Source organism: Myotis lucifugus, unplaced genomic scaffold (genome assembly GCF_000147115.1).
Source record: "Myotis lucifugus unplaced genomic scaffold, Myoluc2.0 scaffold_227, whole genome shotgun sequence".
NCBI lineage: Eukaryota > Metazoa > Chordata > Mammalia > Chiroptera > Vespertilionidae > Myotis > Myotis lucifugus.
Genome location: NW_005871275.1, coordinates 1,291,577 through 1,315,758, shown reverse-complemented (window position 1 = coordinate 1,315,758; position 24,182 = coordinate 1,291,577). Strand labels below are relative to the sequence as shown.

General features: G+C 36.7%; 1 protein-coding gene across 1 annotated transcript in view; it reads right to left on the bottom strand.

Annotated features, from left to right (window-relative positions):
* PAN3 (PAN3 poly(A) specific ribonuclease subunit) overlaps positions 1 to 24,182 on the bottom strand; it is a 160,161-nt gene that overhangs the window by 88,804 nt on the left and 47,175 nt on the right. Inside the window, exon 6 of the mRNA XM_023762008.1 lies at positions 1,369 to 1,516. Coding sequence (XP_023617776.1) covers positions 1,369 to 1,516 — 148 coding nt within the window. The remainder of the gene's footprint in view (positions 1 to 1,368; positions 1,517 to 24,182) is intronic.

Below are 24,182 nucleotides of genomic sequence, written 5' to 3'. Positions count from 1 at the left end.
ATTTGATATTTTACATGCTAAACCAGATACTCTGTTCCATAAAGTTATCATTACCTTCCCTCATTCTTCCCCAAAAGGTCCTTGATTCCTTATCAGTATAAAAACCAATGATTTCTCTTAATAATTTGGTTAAGCCCTGGAGGCAGTACTAATTCCAGGCTGATCCAGCTAGATAGTTGGGCTTCATTAAGTGTGCATTTATTTCATTCTGTTTCTGTTTTTGAAACATTCAAGACCAAGTGATGATTGTCCAGTACAGGTTCTAGAAACATAATCTGTGTGGGGAGCTCAAACATTTATTTTACAGACACAAGATAACCTGCTCAGCACTTACGATAAATTCAATATAATTTTGCATACCTTACTTTTCTAAGATACACCGCAGTAGAGATGGGTGATGTTAATTATCTAAGAAATTTTTATTTTTATTATAATAAATGCTTATGTCACGGACCAGAAGGCAAACTTTGAATGAATTATTAAGATAAAACAGAGAACTTCAAAAAAAAAATAGAGTTCTCAAAGGGTCACTATGAACCATGCCTCAGAACCCCTAAGTGCATTTGTTCAAATTATTCTATCATTATAGGTAAACTTGAGAGAAAATGACTGAGAAATATTGTTTTGCCTACCTCAGTGACCCCTAATACATTCTTTCCTACTATTTATTTTCTACTATTGTTTATAATACTTTACCCAATTAAAAATTATTATTACAGCCTTGGCCAAGTAGCTCAGCTGGGTGGAACATTGTCTTCCCAGGTTCCATTTCCAGTCACGGCACATACCCAGGCTGCGGCACATATGGGAGGCAACTGATGGATGTTTCTCTCTCTTTTTTTCTCTCAAATCAATATATTTTTTAAAAAAAGAACACCATATCTTCGAGTAAGGATTAAAAAGAATTACTGTTAGACTTATAATCAAACATCTGAAAGGTAAGAAGTACATCTAAACTTATATTTTGAATTACATAGAATAAGCTATTCTTTAGAAATTTAATACAAAAGGATTGTGAGGCACACATACTCATCAATATTTTATTTCTTATGCTCTTACAGAAGTTTTTGAGTGAAATAGCACTGACTTTTAAAAAAGGGAAATACTGAGGTTCAGATAGATATTTTTCCTAAATAACCATTTTCTTCAAGTTTATTTCTGTGCTATTAAACAAGCTTAAATATTCTTTTTTCATATTTAAATTTCACTTTTAATTTTTCAACTCTGTTACTAAAGTCTAGAACATAAAACTTATAATGTGTTCAAATGTGAATCATTCAAGTATACAATTTCAGTTCTGATAAACTAACAGCAAATGGTGCTTACAGATTTAATATCTGGAACTCACTGGAAAGTTACCCAACTTACCTGGTGCTAATCCAGCAGCAGCAGGACTTCCCATGGATGGGTGAGAGAAAACTTGAGAGAAGGCAGACATATTTGACTGGGACACATTACTCAGCCTGGAGGTTGATCCTCCTTTAGGAATAAACTCGCTTGCAGTAGGATTTGGTGTCTATTTAAAAATCAAATATAGTAAGTTAACACACTTTAAGCCCAAAAAAGACATTGAATCTACTAGGCATTATTCCACAGGGTTTTCATTTACTGAGTAGAATATTTTACTGAAAAGATTTACAGTGTTTTTTAGTTTTCATATTTTGGGGTGGTATAAATAAATTCCAAGGGAGTTTTTTAATCAATTTTCTGAATTTTAATTTCATTTGCAGAGTTTAACCTCAGAAACATGCAAAATTTGCCTTTATTGTCAAATATGCATCATTACCAAACTATCCTAAGACATTTTAGAGAACTGGGAAGTTGAGACTACCTCAAAACTGAGCAACAAGTTTCAAATTTAATATCTTTAAACCACTTCTACCAGTATAAAGGTCAAAACTGCCTTTATTCCAAAATTAATCACTTCCTTTACTGTAAGCATTTAAGACATTTTCTCAATAATATGGTACCATATATTTAAGTAACAGAGTAAAGACCAGAAAAACACTTATAAGCAAGGCATACATGGAAAAAAAATAAAATAGAAGAAAAACGCAATAGAGGCCCCAATGCCTGCAAAGTAGTAACTTACATTATATTAAAAATATTTTGCCAGCCCTAACCGGTTTGGCTCAGTGGATAGAGCATCAGCCTGCGGACTCAAGGGTTCCAGGTTCGATTCCGGTCAAGGGCATGTACCTTGGTTGCAGGCACATGCCCAGTAGGGAGTGTGCAGGAGGCAGCTGATCGATGTTTCTCTCTCATCGATGTTTCTAACTTTATCCCTCTCCCTTCCTCTCTGAAAAACCAATAAAATATATTAAAAAATATATATTTTGCCATACGATTACATTAAAAAATTTCTTCATCAATGTAGTAAGTCACATTTTATATATTCAAGTGGCATGGTACTTTTGGCTTTAAGAACTACTAAAACAGCTCTGGCTGGGTGGCTCAGTTGGTTGGAGCATCGTCCTGTATACCAAAAGGTTGTGGGTTCAATTCCTGGTCAGGGCACATACCTAGGCTGTGGTTTCAATCCCCAGTGGGAGTCAGTACCAGAGGCAAACAATCGATGTTTCCCTCTCACATTGATATCTCTCTCTATCTCTCTCAAAATCAATAAACACATATCCTCGGGTGAGGATGTAAAAAAAAAAAGGGAACTACTAGAACATAAGACTGTATTTCGAATTCATAAATGGTCTATATTTTTGTCCATGTGAAACAAATGAATATCCTAAATATTTTTCTGAATATTTTATTTTAAATATTTTAATAAATATTTTATTTTATTAAATTGTGGTTTTCTTGCTAATCCTCACCCGGGGATATTTTTTCCATTGATTTTTTTTTTAAGAAAGAGTGAAAGGGAGAAAGGGAAGGGGTCAGAGAGAGAAAAAGAGAGAGAACACAATGATGTGAGAGACACATTGACTGGTTGCCTTCTGCATACACCAACTGGGGTAGGGATGGAACCTGCAACCCAGGTACTCACCCTTGACCATGAACCCGAGAGAACTGACGCTCTAACCACTGAGCACACCAGCCAGTAAATTCAACATGCTTGAGTGTAATAAAGATTCAATGACCATTAACATGAGTGATATCATTTGAATTCAACTTCCAATAGGGTCAACCAAAGAAATAATTCAGTATGTTCATACTTTAGCCCATATTTTATGTATACATATAAACTAAGTCTAAATTTGAAAGATAAGTCAACAGGCTACCCTAATTTTAAACTCTAAAACAAATGATATTTTACCAGGTGCATGCCAGGAAAAATTAAACACAAAGTGATAAAATATAGAGGAAATGTTAATCCGAGATTAATTAAAATATACTAAATATATAAAATGAACCTCTTTTACTGCCCACATCTAAGACATGAAATTCTGGGAGGGGGGTCAGGGGAGAGGGCTATCAGGCCTGCTCCAAAATATATTTTCTAAAGAGAAATATGTAATCCTCCTCTCCCCCCACTCTCTCTCTCTCTCTCTCTCTCTCTCTCTCTCTCTCACACACACACACACACACACACACACACACACACAAACACACATACACACAGTAAAATCTTCAAAATTCTAAAGTTTTCCAAAATCATGGCATGTTCTTTAAAAGTATGATCAATTCCTTAATTTCTGGAGTAGAAAATAAGCCAACACATTTTACTGATGTGTTAATCCCTAGTTATAAGGAAAAATGGCTACTAAAAGGATTGCTTTGGAGCTAAATCTGTGTGTACTAGTTAATCTTAAACCTATTTTAAAAGATGGAGTCAAGATAAAAGCAATCAGATACCTTACTAAAAGAGTTCAAAATGTCTATAAAATATGGAAACTTCAGGACTACAAGATTACTAAGAAAAGCAAATTTAGACAAAGAAAATTATATATGCATACAAAACTTTTTAGTAGCATGTTCCTGAGAAATAGGTATTACCCAATTTCCACTTCACATATATCTTACATTTACTATGAATAACAGTATATCTGATTTCAAAGATGAGTTTTTCTACATTAAATCTTTTAAAATTAATTTGAAAGTCTACTTTTAAGGAATCCTATAAACGAGAAATAGGTGATGAAAGTCTATTCTGCCTTTGCCAAACAAATCATCATAAAATGTCATTCTAACCAAGTATAAAGGACCTCAAAATTTATTAAAATATCCCATCAGCAGATGAGTGGATTAGAAAACTGTGATACATCTACACAACAGAATACTACGTTGCTATAAAAAAGAAGGAATTCTTACCATTTGCAACAGCATGGATGGAACTGGAGAGCATTATGTTAAGCGAAATAAGCCAGTCAGAGAGATAAATATCACATGATCTCACGCATTTGTGGAACATAATGAACAACATAAACTGATGAACAAAAACAGAACCAGACAGAAGCATCGAACAGATTGTCCAAACTATGAGGGAAGGTGGGGGGTGAGGGGGTAAGAGGTGAACCAAAGGACTATGTATGCATGCATATGAGCATAACCAATGGACACAAGACAGTAGGGGGGGGGGGGTGATGGCATGTGCTCGGGGGTGGAAGCGGCCAGGGAGAGGTCAATGGGGGAAAAAGGAGACTCATGTAATACTTTAAACAATAAAGAATTTAAATTAAAAATTTATTAAAGTAAGTTATTAAAAATAATATAACTGAAAATTTACACACTAAACTGCAACTTCTGGATACCCAACAACCACAGATGCAAAAAACCTACCCAAAGGTAAATTTTAATTAAGAAGTAAAAAAAAGAGCCTAAAATCCTCCCTCCTTTGTTTAAAATGGCTAGGCATTTCCCTTTGGTGGTTTGAAAGGTTTCTTTTTATTCAACTCTTGAGTATTTGACTAAAGAGATTTAAAGAGCAGAAAAATAAATTATACAGAATTTAGATACAGCACACACAAAAAAACAAAATCTAGGAATAAGAGAGTAAAGCTACTATTACTAACAGATAATACAAATTCCTACAGCCTGATTAGAGAACCAGAAATATTTAATGTAATAATAAGTATAATAATGAATACTTTTTCATAATAAAATTAGTTATAATAACTATAATAAAAAATGTACTCTTAAAACTGCTTTAATATTACTGTTTCAGAAAATAAATAAGGGTTTTATAAAGCACAACAGCATGGGCACATACCTTTAACATGTTAAGAAAAATACTTTGTTAACAGACAAGGCAAAACTGGTGAATAAAACCAATCACAATAAAATGAATTATCTATTTATCAGAAAATAAACAATTTATCTCAGCTAAAGAAGGTGAAGCTTGTATCTTGAAGACTCAAACTTACTTGGGTTATATAAATTATTTGCCTGACATCAACAACACTAAAGAGAATGAAATGAATTGGGAAAGAAATAGTGAAAAAGAAGATCAAAGTTTTATTATTCCTGCCTTATGATTTAGAATAATACCTTCATAACTACCTAGGTATGTTCTTATAATATTAAATTTGCATTTTTAATACAAAGATAATTATGTTTTTCCGTGTATAAGACGCCCCCCACTTTTCCAACTCAAAATTAAGAAATCAATATTTTAAACATTTTTCTGGTTTTCCTCTTAAGGCCTTCTTCTTTTTTGGCATCTTAAGGAGTTGTTCTTCCTGTTTTCTCCACTGTCTGATCAAACACTCAGTGGGAAGAGGTCCAAACTGTCTCTCTGCAGCTCTCTTTCCATGCTCTTTTGCATAGCTGTTTACACTCAGTTTGAATTTTGCAGAGTAAAATTACTGGTATTTATCTTTTTATTTTTTGGTATCTTTAAAGGCTCAGAACGCTTGGTGCCTGTTGCATCTGCGCACTCTCCACCTCCACCACCAATTACGGCATCAGCTGATTTCAGCAACAATAAGGCTCGTGATTGGAGGAAGCCTATTTGACAAGGTATGGGTAGCTATGCACCTGCGCGGCTCCCTCCTTGGCTGAATTCCGTGTATAAGATGCCCCTCGATTTTCAGTCTAACGATTTTAGAAAAAAATAGCATCTTATACACGGAAAAATACGGTATATTTCTGCTACAGTGTCTACTTCTATTCTGATTTCTATCCATATTTTAAACCCTAATTTTTATTTATATCTTAAACAGCTATAAATGCATTTTTTAAAAATCAATGCTTATTCAAGTTAAGTAGCAGACATTCATTTTGTGAGAATTTATCAATAAAAATAGAATTTGGGGTTCTCATATACTTAAATTTATACTGCATCTTTCATGCCAAAAGCAACCAAGTGCTTTTTATATACAGTGGAGCCTTGACTTACGAGTTTAATTCGTTCCGAGACGGAGCTCGTTAAGGAGCTCGTTAACTCAAATTACTCTATCAACTCAATGCAAAAAATCAGCCGAGAGGCAGCTGGTATCTCAAAAAACTCGTTAGTCGGGACACTCGTAAGTCAAGGCCCCACTGTAGTGAGTTCTCCAAACTGGCATCATCCCTCAACATTTGAATGGCACCTGTCCTCGCTAGACAGAAATATACTAAATCAAGAGTCCTGACCTTCAGCTTCAAAAGTACAGTTATAATTTTATCATTACATTTTATATGAAATAACTAGTGGCCCAGTGCACGAAATTCATGCACATTAAAAGGGAATTAGAGGAAATATTTTAATATTGCTATTTGCCCTTTCTCTATAATAGAAGTGTCAGAGATGAAAGAAAATTAGATATATATGAAAATCTCCCTCCTGTCAGAGTCTGGGGTACACTGTAGGACCTAGAGTCAAGTCCCCGCCCACCACCCGCATGCGCTTTGAAAACACAGGAGACCCAGACCCAGCCAGCTCCACCCGCATTGGGTGAGACCCAGACCCAGCCAGCCCCACCCCTGTCAAGCCCCTCCGGGCAGGGGGTGCAGTCTCAGGTCCCCCATCAAGCCCTGCTGGGCGGGGGGCAAAGCCACAGGTCCCCTGGCCCAGCGCCGGGGTGGGGGGGCATGGCCTGAGGTCCCCCAGCCTGGCGCTGGGGCGGGGGACACGGCCTGAGGTCCCCCATCAAGCCCTGCCAGGTGAGGGGCACAGCCTGAGATCCCAAATCAAGCCCTGCCAGGTGAGGGGCGTGGCCTGAGGTCCTCGTCAAGCCCTACAGGGCGGAGGGTACAGCCTGAGGTCCCTCGTCCCGGCCAGGCGCCATGCAACCTCAGGTCCCTGCTGTTCCGTCGTGATGTTATGGCGTCCTGGCTAATTTGCATATTCCTCTATTATACAGATAGATAATATTTCAATCCACAAATCCTATCCAACCAAAATGGTACCATATTTGCCATCTACAAATGACCAATAAAGGCTTATTTACAAATGAAGATATTTTCTGATGTGGTTTCTAACTCAATTTTATGACTGCTTACTATCATTTGATTTGCTGCTTTTAAAGTAACAATATTTAATACTCTGCTGGATTCCACTACAAACAGAATACTTATTTAAGTCCACAAAAAACTATCCCATAAATTAAGAAACTAATGTAACTAGTGCGACAAAATAAAAAATGCAGGTATTAAATATTTTTTTAATTAGGTAGAAAGAACAGGAAGAGGTATATACTAAATGAAAACAGAACACAAAATATTATGTAGTATTTTATTACAAATACATAAAAAAGCATAAGAAAAAGACTGTCTTAAGATAATGTGATGAATGACTGAGAAACCACTATATTCCTAAATACTGGTCATGTTTCTTTTTAATCACATAATTAATAAACCATAAAATATCTTCCATGGTACAGCTCCTTATAATGAGCTCTACCTATCTTGCTTTACCTATTTTAATGATTCAGTTGTTATCAGTAATCTTTCCACTCTCTGAATGAAACATGACCTGGTGACTTATTCTTACAGCTTTATCTGTATATATAAAAGCCTAAGCAACTGGCCAACCGGCCAGCAGCTATGACGCGCACTGACCACCAGGGGGCAGTTGCTCAACGCAGGAGCTGCCAAGCTAAGGTCACTTGGCAGCAGCAATTCTCGGGTGATGCACCTGGAAGCAGAGAGGAGGGAGCCTGATTCCAGGCGCATCACCCAAGAACCGCCCTCTTGCAATCCAGGACCCCTCGGGGGATGTCAGAGAGCCAGTTTCAGCCTGATACCCGCAGGCCAGGCTGAGGGACCCGAGCGGTGCACCAGGCCTCTAGTTTAGATATAATTAACATATAATAAGCTGCACATATTTAAAATATAAACTTGGATAACTCTTGAAATAGGTAGGCAAAATGAATCCATTACCCAAATCAAGATATCTGTTTTGCCCAAAAAGTTTCCATAAGCCACTTTTAAATCCCTCCCTTCCATTTCTCTCTGCACCACTACTTTGGTCACCATGTAACCACTGATCGATCCAGTTTTCTGTCACTATAGCTTAGTCTGCATTGTTCTAGAGTTTACTACAAATGAGTCCTACATGCATATGTACATGCTGATTTTTTTAACTAGCTTCTTTAACTTGGCATCATTAATATTCATCCATATCATTGTCTCTATATTTCATTTGGGGCTTTTTTTTACTGATTAATATTCAATAATATCAAAATACCACAGTTGTTTATCCTTTCAGTCAATGGACAAATTTTTTTTTCTGGTTTTTGGCTATTACAAACAAAGATGCAATGAACATTCATGTCTTTATATGAACATGTTTCACTACTTTTGGGTAAATACCTACCACTGAATGGCTTGGGCATATGGTATGTGTATACATAACCTTTTTAAAGTTGGTCTGCTGTTTTCCAAAGTAGTTGTACTAATATGTGCACTAGCACTGTATAAAGAGCTCAAGTTGCTCTATGTACTCAGGAACATGAGCTTTGGACAAACATCTACATTTTAGAAATCTTATTGTGTAGTGATATCTCAATGTGGTTTTAATTTTCATTTCCCAAATTACTTATATGCCATTCTACATCTTCTTTGGTAAAACATCTGTTTACATTTTTAACCAATATATATTATTGGGTATGTTTTCTATTAAGGAATTTTGACATTTCTGGATAAAAGTCCTTTCTCAGATATGTGATATACAAATATTTTCTCCAGGTTTCTATCTTTTCATCCTCTTAACAGTTACCTTTCAAAGAACAAAGATTCTTAAATTTTGATGAAGTCCAGTTTATTGAATTCTTCATTCGTGAGTCATGTATTTGGTGTTGTATCAAAGAAATATTTGCCTAACCAAAGGTCACAGATACTTTCTCCTGGGTTTTTTGTTTATTTGTTTGTTTGATTTTTAAGGATAGTTTATTGATTTTAGAGAGAGGAAGGGAGAGGAAGAGACAGAAACTTGATGTGAGAGCACATGGATCAGTTGTCTCCCGCAACCTGGGCATGTGCCCTGACTGGGAATTGAACCATGACCTCCTGGTTCGTAAGTTGATGCTCAACCCCTGAGCCACACAAGACATGGGCTATTATGGAAAATGTTAAACTTTGATAAAAGTGGAGAGGAGAGTATAATAATCCCATCACTCAGCTTCAATGATCAATATTTACTAGTCTTATTTTTTAAAAAATATTTGTATTGATTTTTTAGAGAAATGAAGGGACGAGAGAAACATTGTTTAGCTGCCTCCGGCACCCCCCCCCACCCCCATCCCCCGGACCCCGCAGATCAAGTACACAACCCAGGCATGTGCCCTGACCAGGAATTGAACCCCCAAACCTTTTGATGAATGGGACAACCCCCAACAACTGGGCCACACCTCTTTTTGTGCAGTATTCATCTGGTTTTGCAATCATAGTAATGCTGAAATCATAGAATGAGTTAAGAAGTATTCCTTCCATTTCAAGTTTTTGAAAAAGTTTGAATAGAATTCATACTACTATTTCTTCCTTAAATATGTGGTAGAATTCACAGTGAAGACATCTGGGCCTCTTTTGTGGGAAGGTTTTTAACTCTAAATTCAATTTGATTAAAATATTTAGTGTTAACCATGCTATTCCTTTTTTTAAAAATATATTTATATTGATTTCAGAGAGGAAGAGAGAGGAAGAGATAGAAACTCAATGATGACAGAGAATCACTGATTGGCTGCCTCCTGCACACCTCCTACTGGAGATCAAACCAGCAAGCTGGGCATGTGTCCTTGACCTTAACTGAACCCGGGACCCTTCAGTCAGCAGGCCAACACTCTATCCACTGAGCCAAACTGGCTAGGGCTATCTATTACTTCTTGAATGAACTTGGGTAATTTGTATCTTCCAAAGATTTGTCTGTTTCATCCCTCGTCAAATTTATTGCCATAAAATAATAGTATTTCCTTAGTGTCCTTATAGTGTCTATACAACCTATTTCATTCCTGATAATAGTAAATTATGCTTTTTATCTTTTTTTCTTAATCAGTCTGGCTATTTACCAATTTTATGGATCTTTTCAAAGAAACAGCTTTTCTCTTTCATTATTTCCCCCATTGTTTTTGTTTTCTATTGATTTTTGCTCTGATCTTAATTATTTCTTTTCTTATGCTTTCTTTGGGTTTAATTTCTTTTCCTTTTTCTAGTTTCCTCAGGTAGAAGCTGAAAGCACTGATTTGAGAACATTTGTTCTTTTCTAACTTAGGCCTTTAGTGCTTTAAAAAATTTCCCTGATTATTGCTTTATGGCATCCTACAACTTTTGACATGTTTTCATTTCAGTTCAAAATACATTCTAATTTCCCATTCTATTTCTCCATTGACCCATGAGCAATTAAGAAGTATGTTATTCAGTTTCCAAATGCTATTCTTTATTCCCCTTTTCCTTTTTCTGCCTTCTTTAGAATCAACTGATACTTTTATTTCATTTTATCCCCTCTCTTACTAGCTGTAACTGTATGTTCTATTACTGTTGTAGTTGCCTTAGGTCTTATAGTACATGTATTTAACATATCACCAACTGTCTTAATCTACTGGGGCCATGACAAAATACCACACACTGAGTGGCTTAAACAACAGAAATTAAAGATGAGAGTCTAAACAAAGGTGCCAGTGATGCTGGCTTCTTCTGAGGCCTCTCTCCTTGGCTTGCAGACAGCCATCTTCTTGCTGTGTCCTCAAAGCAAAGGCCTTTTCCAGAGCATGTGCATCCCTGGTATTTGTCTTCTTCTACGGATACCAGTCATACTGGAATAGGGCCCCATCCTTAAGACCACACTGAACCTTAATTACCACTTTAAAGGCCCATTACCAAATACTATCACATTAAGGTTTAGCGCTTAAACATATAAATTTGGAGGAGATACAATTCAGTCCATAATACCCACTATCATAGTCTTAAACTACTGCAGATATAGTATAACAAGCTCACAATATTATACTTCCATTTCTCCCTTCCCAGACTTTGTGCTACTGTCATCATACATTTTATTTCTACATATGTTATAAACCCTAAAATACAGTTACCATTTTTGCTTTGAGGAGTAAATTATCGTTCAAAGAGACTTAAATAATAAGGAATGTTTCTTATATAGTTATATGCCATTTTAGTCAATGACTGACTGTTTATATAATGGTGTTCCCATAAGAATATAATTGAGCTGAAAATTTCCTATCGCCTAGTTACGTCATAACATTACTCACATACGTGTTTGTGGTAATGCTGGCGTAAACAAACCTAATTATGCTGCCAATCATATAAAAGTGTAGCATGTACAATTATGTACAGTATATAATAACAATAATAAACTGTTGCTGGCTTATGTATTTACTATATTATATTTTACCACTGGAGTATATTCCTTTCTACCTATAAAAAAAAATTGCTATAAAAGTTCGCTGTGTTACACCAGCAGTAGCCCCTTATATCTAGTGTTTACCGTGTCTGTTGATTGCATAATTTTTTCTTATATGTGACTTAATCTCATGTTGTATTGTAGTTACTACATGCCATACAGGTTTGTAGCCTAGGAGCAAGTCTATACCATATAGCCTACATATGTAGTAACTATACCATATAGGTATCTGTAAGTACACTCTATCATGTTTACACAACTACAAAATCGTTTAACAACTCATTTCTCAGAATGCATTTGCTACGTTAAGCAGTTACTATTTTCGGCACGCTTCAGTTCTTTGTATAGATCCAGATTTCCATAGGGTATTGTTTTCCTTCTGCCTGAAGTACTTCCTTTAACATCTATTGAAGTATATTTCTGCTGATGGTGAATCCTTTCAACTAATGTGTATCTGAAAAAGTTTTTTTAATATTTTTAATTTGTTTTATTTTTAAATAATTTACGACTCACAATAAGTGGTACCCTTCACCATGTTTCCCCAAAGACAACATCTCAGATAACCATAGTATATTTTCAAAACCACATAATTAACATTAGGGCAATAGGTTTAACTAAATTACATCTTATTCGAATTTCACCAGACTTTACATGCACTCATTTGATTTCATTTTTTAAAGATATTTTTTCCAAGAATAGACTTCTAAGTTGACATATTTTTACTTCCTATATTTTAAAGTTAATGCTCCATGGTCTTCTGGCTTACACTGTTTCCAACAAGAAATATACTGCCATTTGTACCTTTGTTCTTCAGAAATAAGTATTTTTTCCTCTAGTTCTTATTTGCTGTGCCTTCGTATAGTTATTCCCCCCGCCCCTCCCCACAGGATTCCTTTGTGCTTGTATTCTTTGGGCTGCTTGGATTTGTGGGTTTACAGTTTTCATTCAATTTGGAAAGTATTTGCCCATTACTTCTTAAAATGTTTTTTTCTGTGCTCCCACACCTCCCCTATCCTAGTTCAGGGACTCCAAATACATGTGTGTTAGAATGCTTTAAGTTATCCCATAGCTCACTCTCTGCCTTTAATTACAGTCAATATATTTTATATTTCAGATATCATAGTTTTAAATTTTAGAAGTTTGATTTGGATTTTAAGTATCTTTCATGTATATAATGACATATTTAATCTTTCCTGTAAGCTTCCTGAACATATGGAATACAGTTCTAACAATGGCTTTGATGTTCTTACATACAATTGATGTAACATTTCTAGGTCAATTTTGATTGATTACATTTTCTTCTCTTCATGTGTACTATTTTCCTACTTATTTGAATATCTAATTTTTTATTAGATGCCAAATACTGTTACTTTTATCATGTTGGATGCTGAATTTTCTTAATTCCTATAAATATCCTTCAGCTTTGTTCTCCATCATAATTACACTGCTTAAAAATTACTCTGATCCTTTCAGGTATTGCTTTTAAGCTTTATTAGGAAGGACTAAGAAGGCAGCCTTTATCTTTGGCTAATTTGGCCCAATACTGAGGCAAAAGACTTCCCGTAACCTACTTGATGCTTCATGAATTATGTTTTCCATGTTAGCTGGTGAGAATAGGAACTATTCTTGGCCTTGTATAAGCTCTGAGAATTATTTCCTGTGATCTTTTCAGAAATTTCTTCTTCTAGCTCAAGTAGCCTGTTCACCCATATCTTCTGATCAGTACTCAGATGAAGAGTCAAGGGAAACATTAGCAAGTGTCCAAATTTCTCTGAGTATGAGCTCTCTCCTCTCCAGCACTTCCTCTTGTGAGCTATAACCACCTTGGGTTCTGTGAACTTTCAGTTTCCTATCCTTAATTAGATTTGCTCCACCTGAGTTCCTTCTCTAGGCACCAGGTCTGGAATCTCCCCCTAGGCAGTAAGCTGGAGCAATAATAGAGCTCATCTCATTTGTTTCCCACCTATCAAGATCAGTATCCTCCACTGACTGATATCTAATGTCCTGAAAACTATTCTTTCATATATTTTGTTCAGTGTGTTTGCTATTTCTGAAGAGAAAATAAGTCCAATACCTGTTCTTCCATCTTGGCCACAAGACAAATCTAATGGTGATGTTTACAAAACACAAAGTATTCTGATTTGATGTTAACAATATATAAAAATTAGCCAACTCCTTGTTTTGGTAAAAAGTAAAGAGAAACTTTGCAATTATCATTTCAAACAATTGGTGAGTAAATCAATTACTGTCCTATAAAGCTCATTTGTTTTTTCAAATTTTGTTTTGGTTTCTATATCATCTCTTTCCAGAACAGATAAATTATGTCACAACTAACTATCCTTTTGATAATGCAGATATCTTTGCAGCATCAAGTCATGGAGTCTACACCCTAAATACTTCTCAAATTCAACTATTTCTACTTATTTCACTGACAGTGCCATAGCCTAGGCCACCACTGTCTCCACTCATATTAACTGCAACATCATCCCAATAGACCAACTTGACATCTCTTGCTCAACTCCAATCCATCTTTTATTTTTCAGCCAGAATAAAGGAGAGTAAGAAAGAAAGTAGAAAAAGAGAAGAAAAGAGGAGGAAAAAGGGAAGGAAAGTGGGAAGAAAGGAAGTTTTATTTAATAACTTTATTGCTGAAATCCAATTAGATCGACCAGGTCAAGTCTCCACTGTCTTTGATTAAATTCAGTCAATAAGAAAACAGGAGATCAAATGTTGATATTAATCTAAACCTTATCTACTTTGTTCCAAAACCTACAACTCCAATATCCCATCTGCACTACTAGTCCTCCCTCTTTGGTGGAGAAACAAAGGAGCGTAATTGAGACTAAGATAAGACTCATGGCCATAAAGAGCAGCCCTATTCAGAGCTATTTTTACTAGTCTTCAGTGTTCATAAATAACACAGAATAAAGAGGAACAGGGTGAGATGAAAAGGAGAAGTCAAACAGCTAACCAGATCCTCCAAGTTCACATTTTTACAAGATATTTTTTTAAATAATGGTTTATTTCCCCATATTTCAAGCATACCCAAGTATGCTCAATTTAAAATTTATTATCAAAATGTACTCAACTTCTGACCTATCAAGATCTATTTATGACCTATCAAGATTCATCTCATAAAAGTTCACATCTAAATACAACTACTATTTTGAAAATAGTCTAGTATCACAATTTACAAATTGCCTGAAGCAAGTTGGGTCCTCTGACAAACACTCCAAAAAAGAAAATATAGTAAGAGATAAAACAGAGAACTTATATACTTATATGCATAGCCCATGGACACGGGCAATAGTGTGGTGAAGACCTGAGAAGGGAGGGAGGGGTATAGGTACTAGACGGAGGGGGGGAATGAGGGGAATTGGGAGACATTTATAATACTATCAACAATAAAAAATTATTTTTTTAAAAGGAAAGAAAATATGATATTCTAAATGTCAGAATCAAATTGATGAAACCAGTGAGAGTTGGTTACTAGTGCTTCCAAGAAATTCACATCAGTGTTCTTTTAAATGTAAGTTCTCTTACTTATAATGTGACTATCTTGAGAAAGTAGCATGTATAATACCACAACCTGCCAAATGAAAAACGATTAATAATAAACTTGATATTATGGTAGAATTAAACAGAAAAATTTTCATGAAATGAGTATAAAGTAATTCTCTATATATAACAGCTTAAAATTACAGGCACATAAATTTCCAAAAATACTCATTAGTTCACTCTTTATAAAGTTTGTCAAAAATAAGTAATATTGTAAACACTATTCTTGGGACTAGTTTGAGAATATGTATCAAAATGAAAAATAAACATGCCCTTTGACCTAGTACTCCCACATCTAGGAGTTACAGATAAGGAGAAAATCAACCAACTAAAAAAGATTAAGATGATCACATTTATTTATCATCTTTCTTAAAAGGAAACAACTAAACTAGCAGTAGGAAAAGGGTTATGTGGATCATTAGTATTACATTGTTTGCGGGTAGTTTTTATCGCACGCTAACAGGTGGCTCTACTTCTTACAGTCAACGTAAAACGTATAAATACGTTTCCCGCATACAATGTGGTATGTAGCCATTAATAATCATTGGCATTACACTGACATCAGTGAAATGCAAATTAAAATCACAATGAGATATCACCTCACAACTGTCAGAATAGTTATATCAAATCAATAAAAAACAAGTATTGGCAAAGATGTGGACAAAAAGGAACCCTTGTGCACTGTTGTGGAATGCAGATTAGTGCAGCCACTATGGAAAACAGTATGGAGGGTTCTCAAACAGTATGGAGGGTCCTTATGACCCAGTTATTCCAGTTCTGGATATATATCCAAAGAAACCTGAGTTCATTGCAGCATTAATTACAATAGCCAAGGTATGGAAGCAACCCAAATGCCCATCAATAGATGAGTAGATAAAAAAAGTTGTACATATACACAATGGAATATGATTCAGCCATAAAAAAAAAGGATGAAATCTTATCATTTGCAATAGCAGGAATGAACATAGAGGGTATTACATTAAGCATAATAAGTCAGAGAAAAACAAATACCATATGATTTCACTTATATATGGAATCTAAAGAACAAAATAAACAAGCAAACAAAACTGAAACAGACTCATAGATACAGAGAACAGACTGGTGGTTGCCAGAGGGAAGGGAGATTGGGGAACTGGGTGAAAAAGGTGAAGGGATTGAGTACAAACTGGTAGTTACAAAATAGTCACAGGGATGTAAAGTACAGTATAGTCAATAAAATAATAACTATCAGTGCCAGGTGGGTACTGGAAATATCAGGGGGAACACTTTGTAAAGTATATGATTATCTAAGCACTGTGCTGTATACCTGAAACTAATACAAAATAATATTAAATGTAAATTGTAAATAATATTTTTAAATCATGTGCATTGATATATTTTCATGTAACCATGGAAAGAGACCTATATCACTACTGAGTAAACATAAAATAAAATAAAATTAATTAATTAATTAATTAAATAAAATAATAAAATAAAATAAAAATTTGGCAACAATTATACTAAATTGCTATTTATGTAAAATGGTGTGTTGATTATTTCTCAGAGAAAGGAGAGGCGAAGAATGTGCATGTGTGCATGTGCATATGTGTAAAAGGATGCTAACTAAAGATTCTCTGGCTGGTATATCTCGGTTGGGCGTCGTCCGGTGCACCAAAAAGTTGCCGGTTCGATTCCTAGTCAGGGCACATGCCCGGGTTGTGGGCACAATCCCTGGTGAAGGGGCATGCAGAAGACAGCCAATCCATGTTTCATTCTAACATTGATTTTTCTCTCTCTCTCCCTCCCTGTCTAAAAAAATAAAATAAAAGATGCTCATTATAATAATGTTAAGAGAGATGTCAACTCTGAAACTGGATTCATTTTTGCTTCCTTCTTTGTACTTCTTTGTAGTATTTATTTTTTTCAAATATATATAAATTTTACAAAAATGTTTTAGGAAAGTTTCTTAAAATTTGTAAAGCATGAAGCCACTTACCCTTTTCGCTACACCATCACTGAATGGAGTACTACTACCATAAGAATTCACATAGCCCGAGAGAAACCAAGATGGCGGCATAGGTAAACACCGGAAATTGCTGCCTCGCACAACCACTTCAAAAATACAACTAAAAGACAAAACGGACATCATCCAGAACCACAGGAAGGCTGGCTGAGTGGAAATTCTACAACTAGAAGGAAAGAGAAAAGCAAACTGAGACTCAGAGGTGGTGCAGAAGTAAAGTGCAGAGGTATGGAGGCGCACGTAAAAAGGGCTGGCAACTGAGGACCTGGTTGTCTTTTTCAATCAGGAAGGAGTCTCAAATTCCCGACTGCTTTGAACTCCAGTTCCAGACGAGTTACTGGGGACCCAGACTCATACGAGGAGAAACTGGTCTGGCATCGGGCAGAACTCGAGGGCAGCTTTCTCTCAGAGGTGCTTGCAGATATTACCATGGGACACTGAGACCCGGAGCCTCTTAGGGCAGGGCTGAGGATCAGCCATAGCTGTCTGCTCCGCCCTGTTGATTCCCTGAGGCCCCGCCCCACGCAAGCTGTGTGCAGAGGCTTTTGCATATGAAAGGCCTGGCCCTTTGCAATCTGAAAATTACCTAACAAACTGCAGCTGGGTAAGAGAGACCCAGAAATTCCAAAAGAAGGCCCAAGGCCCCACAGCAGCTTGCATTGCTTCACAGCTGGGCCTCATCTAAGTACCTCCAAACCCCAAACAAAGAAGAGGAATCTGCAGATCTCTCCATAGCTCCTGCTGGGTAGCCTCAGGCAGAGGCTAAATTAGCACCTCCTTAGAGATCCAAGAGCCAGTGTACCCAGTGGTCAGAGTGGGACCATCCAGATTACAACTCCTCAGATCCATGAGGGACACACTCAGGGGGCAGACCCAGTGAGCACCAAAGCCCCACTGAAGCAAGTCTTGCCCCAGAAGGGTGTCTCCAGCACAGTTCTCCCACTGTAGACACAGCTGGTTCTCACAGCCAATTGGCCTGGAGGTCAATTCCTCCCAGTGATACCTACAACAATCAAGGCTTAACTACAACAAGACTGTGCACAAAGCCGACAAAGGGATGCACCAAGAGTGTCCACCCCAGGTAATTGGGGAGGCTGAGCCACTGGGACCTACAGGACACCTAGCACAGAAAGTCACTCTATCAACACAGGGAAGCATAAAAAATGTGGAGACAAAGAAACAGGTCACAAATGACAGAAATGGAGGAAAGAAAACTACAGGATATAGAGTTCAAAACCACACTTATAAAGTTTTTCAAGAATTTTCTAGAAACTGCCGATAAACTTAGTGAGACCCTCAAGAAATCTAGTGAGACCCTTGAGGTTATGAAAAAGGACCAACTAGAAATTAAGCATACACTGACTGAAATAAAGAATATTATACAGAGTTCCAACAGCAGACTAGAGGATCCCAAGAATCAAGTCAAAGATTTGAAATACGAAAAAGCAAAAAACACCCAACTGGAAAAACAAAACAAAAAAAAAAGAATCCAAAAATACGAAGATAATGTAAGGAGCCTCTGGGACAACTTCAAGCGTACCAACATCCAAATTATGGGGGTGCCAGAAGAAGAGAAAGAGCAAGATATTGAAAACCTATTTGAAGAAATAATGACAGAAAACTTCCCCTACCTGGTGAAAGAAATAGACTTACAAGTCCAGGAAGCACAGAGAACCCCAAACAAAAGGAATCCAAAGAGGACCACACCAAGTCACATCATAATTAAAATGCCAAGAGCAAAAGACAAAGAGAGAATCTTAAAAGCAGCAAGAGAAAAAGTTAGTTACCTACAAGGGAGTACCCATACAACTGTCAGCTGATTTCTCAACATAAACTTTGCAGGCCAGAAGGGAGTGGCAAGAAATATTCAAAGTGATGAATAGCAAGAACCTACAACCAAGATTACTTTATCCAGCAAAGCTATCATTCAGAATTGAAGGTCAGATAAAGAGCTTCACAGATAAGGAAAAGCTAAAGGAGTTCACCACCACCAAACCAGTATTATATGAAATGCTGAAAGGTATCCTTTAAGAAGAGGAAGAAGAAGAAAAAGGTAAACATACGAATTATGAAGAACAAATACACATCTATCAACAAGTGAATCTAAAAATCAAGTGAATAAAAAATCTGATGAACAGAATAAACTGGTGATTATAATAGAATCAGGGGCATAGAAAGGGAATGGACTCACTATTCTCAGGGGGGAAAGGGGTGTGGGAGGTGCAGGAAGAGACTGGACAAAAATCATACACCTATGGATGAGGACAGTGGGGGGCGGGGGGGTAAGGCAGAGGGTGGGGTGTGAACTGGGTGGAGGGGAGCTATGGGGGGGGGGGAGAGGAAAAACTGTAATAATCTGAATAAAGATTTAATAAAAAAAAAATAATTCAAATAGCCCTAGCTGATTCGTTCAGTGGTTAGAGCATCAGCCCGTAGACTGAACTGTCTCAGGTCCAATTCTGATCAAGGGCAGGTACCTCGGTTGTAGGCTCAATCCCTGGTGGGATGCATGCAGGAGGCAACCAATTGATGTGTCTCTCTCACTGCTGTTTCTCTTTCTTTGTCTCTCTCCCTCCCTTCCATTCTCTCTAAAAATCAATGGGGAAAAAAATATCCTCAGGTGAGGATTAACAACAACATTAATAATAATAATAATAAAGTGCAACTGATGTTTAAAAACAATTCACATAAAATATTCAATATTTAAATTGAGACCAGTAGAACCAATGTATATCAAAAAGCAAAGTCTGTATCTGGAGGACAGATGTTAAATTAACTTTTTCTATTTTTATTGATTTCAGAGAGGAAGGGAAAGGAAGAGAGAGAAACATCAATGATGAGAGAGAATCACTGATATGCCACCTCTTGCATGTCCCCTATTGAGGATTGGGGATCGAGCCCACAAAATGGGCATGTGCCCTGACTGGGAATCAAACTGTGACCTCCTGATTCATAAGCTGACTGACACTCAACCACTGAGCCACACCAGCAGGCACTATATGACATTTAAAAACAAAAAAAACAGATGAACTCCTCTTTTACTTAAAAGTTAATTACATGTCAAAGTCCTCCAATAACAGTAATCATTAATGGACATGGAGGCATATCACCTAGTTATTTCTCAATATTACTCTCCCTATTTATATGTCAATTATCCCAGTAAAGCTGGGGGGAAAATATTAGCCTCCCTAAAAAGAGAAAAAATTAGGTCAGATAATAAGTAGCCCAGGAAAATGAGTCCATCACAGCATTCCAGAGAGGTAAGAATTTCTTTATATAGCTCTAACTATCTTCTATCCTTATGTACATCTTCTTTCTATAGCTCTACAATAGTAAAACCTATTTATCATGTTGCATAGTAACAGAGATTACCTAGAAGCATTCTATCTAAGCAATAATCCTGCCATATTTAATCACAAAACGTAACATATATTAAGATTTTTCAAGCATTTTTCCACAATGATATTTTGTCATAAAACTGTAACAAACAAAAATTTAAGAAAATGGCCCTGGCTGGGTAGCTCAGTTGGTTGGAACATCATCCCATATACCAAAAGGTTGCGGGTTTGATTTCCAGTCAGGGCACACACGTAGGTTGTGGGTTCCATCCCCATTCAGGGTGCGTACAGAAGGCAACCGGTCAATGTTTCTATATCACACCAATGTTTCTCTCTCTCTTTCTTTCTTTCTCTCCCCCCCCCCCCCAGCCCCTCTGTCTTCTTCTCTCCCACCCTTCTTCTTCCTCTAAATTCAGTAAAAAAACATATCCTCAGGTGAGGATTAAAAATAATAAATTTAATAAAATATATAAAACATTCAATTATAGGACTAATATTAGGCCAGAGACTCATCTCACCAGCTAATCTTTAACCCAGGTTCATTCATTCAATTATTTGAGTAGCAACGCACAAGACACTGTGCTAGGCACCGTGGAGAAAACGATATACTAAATATAGCCACTGTGTTCTAGAAATTCACAAACTGGCATTTCACAGGCATAAAATGTGCAGTGAACCTAATTCCACACCCCCAAGTGCTCAGAACATCCACGTATCAAAAAAATATTAATTTTCTATAGTGTGCCTTAAACTGCTAGCTGATAAGAAAAGTTACATATATATTAATTAGAGTAATGTAAATTCTAGGGGAAAGTTATATTCTTAATGATTAAAGCTGTCTACTTTGATTATAAGACCATACGTTTGAACTGAATCGTAAAAGACAAGTTTGCTGAGAGAGAAGAGCACACCAAGCAAAGTGAATATTCAAAGGCAGAGGCAGAAAAGAGCATGGCACTCTTCTTGGCAGTGCAAATAGTTCAGTAGGTCTGCAGCAGTAATCAGGAGGGGGATACCTTACAGACCTTTCTAAAAGATATGAATTTTGTTCTAATGACAATGAACAGATGACAAAAACTAAAAACAAATTCAGATCATCACCCAGGTAATGGTGATTGAAAGATAAGGCCAGTAGCAGGAAACCAGATAAGAGACTACAATAATAACAGTCCAGGTAAAAAAAATAAAGGTAGGCCTAAATTATAACTCAGTGATATTAAAAGTGAAGACAATTTCAAAGTAGCACAATCAAGAGTTTCAGTGGCTGAAGGCTGTGGCCGATAAGGAAGACGGAAGAGTCAAGCGCTTACAATTAAGTAACTGTGTGATATCAATAACCAAGACAAATAGTAGGCATATACTTGTGAATGAGTGTGTACAGTTGTGTGTAAATGACAGAAAAGATGTGGTGTTTACTGTACACATGTTGAATTTAAAGCAGCAGTTGCCAACCGGTGGTCCACGGACCACTGGTGGTCCGTGAGGTCCGAAAGGTTGGCAACTGCTGATATAAATGAAGATGTTCAGAAGAAGTTACTATTTAGAGTGAGTATAGAGGAGTGGGAGAATAATAAAATATATCTTGGAGTTCAATGTGAATGGGGAGCAACTGAAGTAATGAAGATATGTGAAATCACCAATGGGCACGGGGTGGAATAAAAGAGAAAATAATCAAGGACAGAGCTTGGGAGAGTTCCTAAAGGCAAGGCAAAGTGGACAAGAGATTCCCAAAAGAGACCAAGAACAATCTAAGAACTAAGAAAATAAAAATTTTAAAGAGACAGGAATGGTCAACAATGTCAAATGTAGCAGCAGTCAAGGGTAGTTAGGTAATCTTATTAAAAAGAATTTTAATAGAGTGGTCATAGTTAAAGGCAAAATGCTAGGAATTAAGGGATAAATGACAGGTGAAAGAGTAGTGACAATAAGTAGGAAGCCTTTCTCAGTCTATATCAGTTTCCCAAATGTACTGAGCACAGAACATTTCCTCATGAGCATTCTTTTGTTCTGGTGCTTCCAGAACGGGAGAGAATTCAACATGACATGTTTATAAGCTAGGAGGAAGAAATCAATGTCAAGGGAAAGACTGTCTAAAACTGAAAAGGGCTAAATAATATCAATTGCAGAAAGAAATAAAGACAGGTTCTGAAGCATATAATAAAAAAACACCCACTTGTCTGATCAGGAAGAAAAATAGTGAGCAAAGGTATGATTGAAAATGTTGTACAGGAGTAGAAAGCTGACACATGAAGTAATTCTCACTGACCTTTCCAACCCTTCTGAAAAAACACAAGTCATTTACTCAAAAGGGATGAGGGGAGAGGAGAGCAGGTTTTAGCAGAACATTAAAGGTTTAGAATAGCAGCTACAGAGAACAGAAGAGGGTATAGATGTAATGGGGGAAAGTAATACATATATGGTAATGCCATTTTTTTATTATTATTATTCATTTCAGAATGGGAGAGGAAGAGAGATATAGAAACATCAATGATGAGAGAGAATCACTGACTGGCTGCCTCCTGCATGCCCCCTACTGGGGACTGAGCCCGCAACCTGGGCATGTGCCCTTGACCAAAATTGAACCCAGTACCTTTCAGTCCACAGGCCAACGCTCTATCCACTGAGCCAAACCAGCTAAGGCGGTAATGCCATTTTAGCTGCATCATGGTTCTATACCTCTTCAAGCCCTGAGAGACTCTGAGCAGGTGGGTTGCAGTTTTGCCCATATATATCCAAACCCATTCTATCTAAAGTCCAAATGATCCTATTTCTTGGGGCCTAGGGACTAGAAACCACCTGAAAAAACACCAAAACTCATGACTAAAGATTCAAGTATACCCAGCACATTTACAAAACAAGCAACCAGAATTCAGAGGAGAATTTTTGGGTCAAGAGATTTTAATGTGAGAATTCTTGTAATTAAACACTTAGAAGACTTTAAGAAAGATATTGACAGCAATACAGTCATAGTAGGGGATTTCAATACCGCACTGACTTCACTGGATAGATCTTCCAGAAAAAAAAATCAAAGAAACAGTGACCATAGACAATGACAATGACAATGACACACTAGATCAGACGGATTTAATTGATATTTACAGAATATTTTATCCCAAAGCTGCAGAACATACATTTTTCTCAAGTAAATAAGGGATATTGTCAAAGATAGACCACATGTAAGAACACAAATTAAGTCTCTATAGGTTCAAGAAGACTGAAATCATGTCAACATTCTTCTTGGATCATAATGTCATGAAACTAGAAATTAACTACATTAGAAACATTCAAAAACATTCAAAACATATGGAGTGAAACAGCATGTTAATAAACAATGAAGGGGATAGGTAAACACCGGAAATTGCTGCCTCGCACGACCACTTCAAAAATACAACTAAAAGACAAAACAGACATCATCCAGAACCACAGGAAGGCTGGCTGAGTGGAAATTCTACAACTAGAAGGAAAGAGAAAAGCACACTAAGACTCAGAGGAGGTGCGGAAGTAAAGTGCAGAGGTACGGAGGCGCACGTGGAAAGGGCTGGCAATTGAGGACGTG